General features: G+C 43.7%; 1 protein-coding gene across 3 annotated transcripts in view; it reads left to right on the plus strand.

The window, feature by feature from the left end:
- zgc:109889 (uncharacterized protein LOC553542 homolog) overlaps positions 1–8940 on the plus strand; it is a 30582-nt gene extending 21642 nt beyond the window's left edge. For 2 of the 3 annotated variants that reach the window (XM_034857152.1, XM_034857151.1), the window contains 8 exons: positions 1975–2128; positions 2783–2900; positions 3630–3698; positions 4178–4222; positions 5292–5425; positions 6163–6462; positions 7209–7624; positions 8259–8940. In XM_034857152.1, coding sequence (XP_034713043.1) covers positions 1975–2128; positions 2783–2900; positions 3630–3698; positions 4178–4222; positions 5292–5425; positions 6163–6462; positions 7209–7624; positions 8259–8416 — 1394 coding nt within the window. In that variant the 3' untranslated portion in view covers positions 8417–8940. The remainder of the gene's footprint in view (positions 1–1974; positions 2129–2782; positions 2901–3629; positions 3699–4177; positions 4223–5291; positions 5426–6162; positions 6463–7208; positions 7625–8258) is intronic. The other variant, XM_034857153.1, reaches the window with a different exon arrangement.
- Positions 8941–8972: the final 32 nt, after the last annotated feature.

Raw genomic sequence — 8972 nt, forward strand, 5'->3', positions numbered from 1 at the left:
TGTGTGTGTGTGTGTGTGTGTGTGTGTGTGTGTGTGTGTGTGTGTGTGTGTGTGTAAGAGAGAGGAAGAAGCTGGCGGTCTCTTTGAAGATGTGTCTGAATGAAAGTTGCATTAGCTGCTGGTTTTGTGGATTATTCATGTGGCCGCGGGGACAGAAGCTTAGGAAGGAATGATCAAACACAGCAGACAGGAGTGTGTGCTGACTGCAGAATCTGTGCACACAAGGATCAAACAGCCAATCACTCTTAGGTTTTTAAGAATTTGCAGTCTGAGGTTAAACCTCAATCTTCTTTTCTGATGTTGATAACATGCAGACACACACACATATACAGGACATAAGTCAAGTAAATTAATAGTGAGGACATATGTCAAATTGATACAGTTTAACCCTATTATACACAGGGCCGATGTGTGCTAAACCAGATAGTGTGTCCAGCCATCTGCTATATCCTGGATAGCATTGCACTACTGTAGCGATAAATCTCATCTGGGGGGTTAAGAGATTGACACAAAAACTTGCAGTATGTTTTCTGTCTTTCACACTCCCTTTCTCTGTGTCATAAACACACACACACACACACACACATACTGTCTTTTGTTAGACAAGTCATGCTATAAAGCTGCATACACACACAACATTTAGAATACCAACAACATACAACCTCTATAATCATCCAGCTCGACTCCACTGTGGAGGAAGGTAAGTACAAAAGACAAAGGTTCTGTCATGGTATTTGAAGTTGTGTGTTTGACCCTTTTAAAGGTCCTCTGTCAGAATATTTGATGGTGTGTGCATGCACTCTTTCGCTTGCTTTTGCTCAAGTAGGATTTGACGTGTGTGTGTGTGTGTGTGTGTGTGTGTGTGTGTGTGTGTGTGTGTGTGTGTGTGTGTGTGTGTGTGTGTGTGTGTGTGTGTGTGTGTGTGTGTGTGTGTGTGTGTGTGTGTGTGTGTGTGTGTGTGTGTGTGTGTGTGTGTGTGTGTGTGTGTGTGTGTGTGTGTGTGTGTGTGTGTGTGTGTGTGTGTGTGTGTGTGTGTGTGTGTTGAAAAGATAGCAAACAATGCTGTTACATCTGTATACTGTGTTCTTGGTGTTTTTGTGTCAATGCTTTCCAAGTTGTAGTATTTAATTTTCCCAACTTCTGCTCTTGTAAGCAATTTCCTACATTCCTAGAACGCCTTTCAACAAAATCCACAAACCCATAAATCTCAAGTTGTTGACAGTGCCATATTGAGTTTCTGGGACTGCACTTTTGCAGTGACGTTGGCATCCTGCTCTGTGGGAATACTAAATTGTTATAACCTAATTTCCTACCTTTCATTGTTTGGAAAGAAGACTAAGGAACTGTGTGCTGAATGTATTGCATTGGAGATCTGGACAAATGAAAAATGGGTACAATAAAACAAGATTGTATATTATTTGTTTTCATGTACTGAAACAAAAACTGTTATCTCGCTGGAAATGGGAAAATAGGCATCTTCTTGCATTTTTGCTCTAAATAATCTACAATAACGAATAATTACATTTCCCTGTAACAGCCTGATTTTTCAGAATGCTATAACAGAATATCCTAAGTAACGCTACTGAATCTGCAACAAATTATTCTTTGACATTATAATGAAATCTACCTAAAGTCTTTTAAAGTCTGAAGCTGACTTAGGTGGCTTAAAACGTTAAGTTAGGTTGCCATGGCCTGGCTGATTAATACATCTGTTAGGTGCACGAACATGAGATTGTGTTGTCTTATTTACGAGTGTAAACTTTGCAGGACTGAGACCAGAGATCACAGGGCAGGAATTAGCTGCTAAGATGACAGTCAAAGAGTTACTGTAAAACAGCTAGTTTAAGGATTATGTCACCAAAACACTGTAAATGATGCACAGTGAATAATTCGGCCATTCTCTTTGGTCCAACTTTCAAACTGTCACTACTGTTTATGAAACATTCTTTTTTTTTTCTCTCTCGCTCCTTTCAGTCTCCCTGCAGGATATTAACATGAGGAAGGCCTTTAAGAGCAGCACCATCCAAGACCAGCAGGTGGTGTCGAGGACATCAGTCCCCAACCCTGTGGTGGAGATGTACCATCGCTGTGATAAACCTCCTCCGCTCAACATTCTCAGCCCCTACAGGTCAGTAGTTAAGCTCACTTGTATTACATTGGTAGTTTGATAAGTTTTGGTTTGCTAATGATGTGTTTAATTCATCCTTATAAAGATTTAAGGTACTACAAGTTTAATTTTATCATTCGGCACATTAGGATTTAGTAATGAGTGTTGGCCCTGAACAAATTGCCCGGAGGCCTCTTTCAAACATTTTGGCGTTTTGGCAACTAATGTGATGGATTGCTTTATGGCTCAAAACCAGCGGCTCTTGGCTCGCCTCCGCTAAAGATATACGGCCAGGTCTATTTTTGCTATTTTTCAATTTACTTAAACAACCCCCCCGATATGTCTTCTGTACGACACCATGTTTAACAAGCATGTCACCACAGATCCTCGAAGGACAACGCCAGATAAGAGAAGGCTTTAAGTTTCACTGTGGGATTCCTGGAGTGGAAGGTGGATACTAGCTTAATAAACACAGGATTGTTCTGTAAAGCACTTGTGGAGACAAGAAAAATCTGTGAGTTGGGCAGCAAGACGCTCCCAGTGGGTAGCAATCAGGGTCACACATCCTTCTTCATTCCAAGACGCTCCATCTTGCCCTCCCTGCTTTGCATCCGTCCAAATGTCTGTTTCTTTTCGGCTCTTAATTACCATCTATTTCCCCTTTCGTCCATGCAGGGACGATAAGAAGGATGCCTTGAAGTTCTACACTGACCCCTCCTACTTCTTCAACCTTTGGAAGGAGAAGATGCTGCAGGCCACCGAGGACAAACGCAAGGAGAAGAGACGGCAGAAGGTATGGATGTGTGTACGCATTAGTGTGTGCTGCTGGAGTCCATGTGGACTTGTGAGTGCAAGTTGCTGGGCATGTTTGTATGTGTGTCATTGCACACAAGCTGTGGGCTGACTGAATGTGAGAGTGGGACAGTACAAGTAAATTAAATTCATCTTCTACTTTAATTTGCTAATTGTTTTTTTTTCCCCTGCCTAATTGTGTATTTTCTGTATGCTGTAACTTCATTTTATGCATTCCTATTTTACTGTACTCATCATATAGCTTTGCTTTGTTGTGTAATTGGATATTGATAGAGCAGCAGGCTGGCAGGCTCATTATCCAGAGACAAATAAATGGGGAATACAACTATAAACCATATTCATACAAAGATGTAGTTACTATATGATATCACACTTCTCTCCGTCAGTGCTCTCGACAGTCATTTTTCATCCCCTGAACAGCGGCTGCTGTTATGTGTTTGATGCACTATGTCAATATTTCTGTTCAATATTATACTGATCCCATTTTCTGTTTTCTTAAACTTTGCTGAATAGAATCCCTTTTAGAAACAAAGTAGTTGAAGTTTTGAATAACTAAAAGGTTGGAGGCTGCAGGTGGAGGATGTCTCATCTACACTCCTCTTTTTCCAATGTATCTACAGAGTTACCTGGCCTTCCAAGACACACACCCCACCCTCCTCCTCCTCCTCCTCCTAACGCACCAGCTTGTCTTTCTCCCATGTTTCCATAGGGCTGTCCGGCCCACCCTGACAGGCCCCACTCCAGACAGGCCCCACCCAGGAGCCCCCTGTCCATCTCTGTAAGACAACCAGACCCCTAACCTGCCTTCCCCCCCACCTCACTTTACCCCTACACACTAACACACATCCCACACTCTCATATTATAGAGGATGTAAGACAAACACAGGGAAACACTAATATTGTGATTGCATTTCACTAAGCACACGCACGCACGCACACACACACACACACACCTTAATTTCTGTTTGTGTCTGTCTGTGTGTTTGTGTGTGTGTGTGTGTGTGTGTGTGTGTGTAAGCTTGCCACCTCACCCTCTTTCTAACCCTCTGTGTTTGGTTTAGTTTGGTTCCTGTCTCATTACCAGACAATTTGGCTCTGTTGTCTATCGTCTGTGTGTGTGTCTTTGTGTGTGTGTGTTTGTGTGTATGTGTGTCATGGTGAAGAACCTGGTTATGGGGTCCTGTTCTCTTCCTCTGCAACAGAGAAATCAATAATGAAAGACTAACTTTCTTTCCACTCTGTCGGTCTCTCTTGTAGGAGCAGCAGAAGCAGGTTGAGGACCCGGGCAGAGAGGTGAAGAAGGTCAGTGAGGATTTACACGCAGATAGCATTATCTATCATAACTATATAGTTCAACACCAGTTGAAGATTTCCTTCTGAAATGAAATGAGCAAAGACTTAAAACTGGCATATTTGCACAAAGTTTGCAGTGATCAGTTGGTTCAGGTTATCTCATTGAATTCTGTTGTAGTGAACTTTAACACGCTAATTTGTGTTGTTGACCAATAGCAAGCTGTTTTGACGGTGCTGAGGGAACAGAGAGGCCAAATAGAGGAAGCTATCGTATTCGCTTTGTCAGGTAGCAAACATGGCTGACAAGCACGGCTAGCGCAAACATTTCTCAGTTTTCTAACCATCGTAGCTCCCCATCTATTCCCACAAGAAGGCGCTACAACACCAAGCTTTGACCACCACCTATTTCATGATGATTTACTGGTCTGCCTAGTGATTTAGTGTGCATCCCTTTTAGCAGTTAGTACAAGGTTTAACCTTTTATGCTCCTTGAGCACATTTCTAGATCCCAATTTTTTCATCACTGCGACTCATATTCTAATTTTTAGGGACTTGCACTACAGAAATGCTTACATATTTAAAATACAAATTAGTGGAGTTTTAATTATTACAAACATTAACATGAGTATAGGTACATTCTTCTTTCAGAAATCTGCCCCAGTGTTACCTCCCAAATGGCGTCCTGACCCTAAAGCTTTGTGTAACTGTGTTTCTTGTAATCTGTACTTCACTGACTGGCTTGGATATAGTTTGTACTAATGAACGCGTGTTCAAATGATGACAAATTTCAGGCTTGGAGAACACATGATCACTCCAAAACATCTTCAATTAAAGTGCAGTATATTGTAGCAATTTACTACAGTCAGGACTGTGAGACAGTCTTCGGTGCCTGTTAACGCTGTCGCTTATGGCGAGTTTAGAGGTATAGCTGTGCTACTTCTTTGCTGTGATGTACTTCTTTCAGTCAGAAGCCATCACTTACATTATTCATCATTCAAAAGACAGTTTTATGTAGAAATTATTTATTTTGCTTCAGTGAAAGAATCTATACCTTTCTGTGGTTTCTACCTTTTTAAAGGTGCGTAAGGCTCGTAACCGCCGTCAGGAGTGGAATGTCCTGGCCTACGACAAAGAGTTCAGACCAGACCCCAGGCTCACCCCTTCTCCTTACCATGGCATGTCCTCAGAAGGCTCACTGTCTCCTGATAGCAGGTACACACACAAGCTGGTTAACCGGGCACAAACACACATGGGTCAGATTATTAGGACTGGTGTTTGAGAGTTAGGTTTTTTTTGCATTAGGATGATAGAACACATTTAACTGACCCAACTGAATTTCTCTATGTTCCTAAAGCTATATAATCTATATCTATAAATAGTATATAGAGTGCAGGTATTGTTTCACAACCACTCAAAGTCTCACAATTACACACTGTGTAAGCACTTACCTGTGATCAGATTTTGGTAGTCTCATACTACCTGCTGTAAAGCTCTATGCTGCCCTCTTTTGGAGGAAATTTCTAGCACATACATTTTATTTGTTTTTTTTTTGTTTTTGTTTTAAGTTGCACATAATAAAAAAACAGGATTTAAGGATACAGGCAGAATATAAATTTAAGGCAGTGTAAAAAATGGGAAAATTAAGCCAGTTATGGTTAGTCTATATTTGTTTTGGGCATATATTGACAAAGCCTTGATTTCTACTTAGTTTTTTCTTTCTTTAATTGTAAACCCCTTTGGGGAGTCTCTTACATGTCCGATTGTAGTCATGTGTTATTTGGAAACAATTGACTTTTACATAAGGAGTTGAAGCGTGTAAATAATAAATAAATAAAAATGAGACAAAATATTGAAATGCATCAAGAAAATAAGGTACAGACTGGAACTTTAGCAATCAAGGAGAGAACCCGGTATTACAAAGTGTCACCTGCTCATATTTCCTCCAACAGGTCAATGGCGTCTGACTCCTACCCAGCAAGCCCCAACCACCCCTCCACCCAGGCCCCCAGTGCCGTCCACCCAACCGACCACACCAGGGACCACCTCAGCGCTGCTGCCCAGACTCAGTCGCTGGATCGGGTCCTCAGGCCTCCCAACCAGCCCCCAGGTGCCGGAGGGCCCGCGCCAGCAGGGCGACACGCGGCCTCCCTGGGCAGGGCCCCATCAGGACAGGGGGTCCAGGCCGGGGGAGATCCGACGGTTAACGGGCCGAGGCAGCAGTCGGTTAAGGATTACAGGGCCGGACACGGGTAGGTTTGCTCATTTAGACTAGATTTTATTTCACAGAAATTGGAAATTGTCGCTCTATCTATTTATTTGTGTGTATGTTTTATGAGAGAGAGAGAGAGAGAGAATCATTTTTGTTGATTCTGTTTTAAAATTTGCTTTGGCCAACTAGCATCCCCACCTGTCTATAGAAAATAAACAACAAATTGTAAACCAAATAAACGTATTATTTAAATACTTCTATCCCCAGTACACGGCATCCTAGCAGCCCAGTATTCAGTTGTTTTTGTTGTTGAATTCTAGGTAGTCTAGATCCTTGACGTTCCATTTCCGGAATTGTTCCGTTTTGCTTCCTTTGTGTTGGTATTTTAGACTCCGGTGGATTTCTGAGGACTAAGGTTACCTGCTCCTCAGAGCTCTACAGGGTAAATCCAGACAGCTAGCAGGACTATATGTCCAGTCTGAGTTTTCTAAACAACTTTTGAACGCACACAAAACAAGTTCTTTCTGAGCCTTTTTGCCGGGGCACTGTGGCTATTCTCCGGTGCATAGCACCACCCAAGACAATTGTCATTAGTTTAAAGAACTGGTATTAAACCAGAGCACGTTTTCCTCCCATCCTGAACGCTGTGTGGAGTACCCAGATCCTCCTCCGGTGCGCTTTTGGAGGACTGTCTGGCAAAGGTTATATGTTACCATATTGTAACTCCCCCCATCATATCTACTAAATAAACTTTCTTCCGTCCTCTCCTTCTCCCCCCCCCAACAGCGGCCAACCCTCCACCATCCCAGAGTACTATATCCCCCCCGCCCCTCCTCCTCCCCCCCCAACCATTCCCTCGGCCCAGACCGCCTTCGACCCCACCACGGTCCCGCCCTCCGCGGCCGTCTCCGCCGTCCCCCCCACCTCCTCCACCCTTACCCGTCCCTACTCCCCTTCCCCTCCTCCTCCCCCGGCCAACTACGTGCCCTCCCCATCCCACCCTCCTTCGGGTGCACCCCCGGCCGCCCCTCCCCCTCCGCCTCCTGGAGCTCCTACAGGCTACCACGCTCACCCGTCACCGCCGCACGCCGCTGTCGGCCAGTCGGGTGTGGATGGGGTGCCCTCCACCAGGAAGTCCACCATGCTGGGGATGATCCCAATGAGCGACGCCCGCTCCGACCTGCTGGCCGCCATACGTAGAGGTAAAGGTGTCCTTAGATATGTTTTTCAAAGTCAAAGAGTAACTTTAGATTTAATGTTTATATTTAATACTATTTGTATTACATACTAAGATAATTATTTCTTTAAGAAAATTCTAAGCTACTACCTGCTGCAATTACTCAGATATATTTTATATTTTAATTGAAATAAGTTCCTGTAATCAGTAATCCTATTTGAAGCTGAGGTACTGTATAGTTGTGTGCCGTTTCTATAAGTTTACATTCTTATTATTATCTATTACTATTATCTAATTTGATCGCCCTCAAAAGCCTTCACACTAAAACACTCAAGACACTCAAGTTTTAGGATTTGGTTAAAAAAAATTGTTTTCTGCCTTCAAAATGAAACATCAGGATTAAAAACACTGTGCAAAACCTGCAAGTGAACTGTCTGTTATGTGTATTACTGGAACATACGTCGTTTTGTGTAGTTGGTATCCATGGGGATTCGTCAGTCACAATAAATAGTATATAAGGAAACCGGAAACAGCCTCAGACACCAATCTGAGGACTCTGTTGTTGAGCTGTTGCCGGGGACCCCAGAACTTCACCTGCTCCCTCCCTCTCAACGTTCCCTCCCTCCCTCCCCTCCCTCCCTCCCTCCCTCCCTCCCCAGGCATCCAGCTGAGGAAGGTGCAGGAGCAGAGGGAGCAGGAGGCAAAGAGAGAGCCAGTCGGCAACGACGTGGCCACCATCCTGTCGCGCCGTATTGCCGTGGAGTACAGCGAGTCCGACGACGACTCCGAGCTGGACGAGAACGAGTGGTCTGACTAAACATTTGTCTCAAGGGTGACACAAGGCCACGGTGGGTGGGTGGGTGGGGATCACTTGGAGTGGGAGGAGGTGAAACATTGGGACACTGTGGTGGAAATGAAGGGGTTTTGGTGAATGTTCAACATCTTAACAGAAAAAAATTGGATTCGATCATTTGTTTATACACTCACACACATGCTTGCAGCCTCTCTGAACATCATGCACTTCTACAGCAACAGGTTGGTAATTTCAGCTTGCTCGGTTGCCCCTGACGACATCTATTCTTGAGCTGAAACCTTAGAGGTTTGTGCGTGTAATGACCCAGGGTGCATGGCACAATGAACACCCAGACCATTTCAACAACCACCCACCCGCTCATTTTTAACCACTAACAAAAAACAAGTGCGCCGTACCGCTTCTCCCTCTGTTCATATTTGAGTGATGATTATGAGCAGTATTACAGGTTGTGAGCCTGTAATAACTGTTGTGAGGTGGGCCCCTAGTGAGTAAGGGGTCAGTGTGTTTACAAAGCACATGGTATAGCACAAGATAAAAACAAATTATAGTGCAATCTTAA

This window comes from Etheostoma cragini, chromosome 19, assembly GCF_013103735.1.
Source record: "Etheostoma cragini isolate CJK2018 chromosome 19, CSU_Ecrag_1.0, whole genome shotgun sequence".
NCBI lineage: Eukaryota > Metazoa > Chordata > Actinopteri > Perciformes > Percidae > Etheostoma > Etheostoma cragini.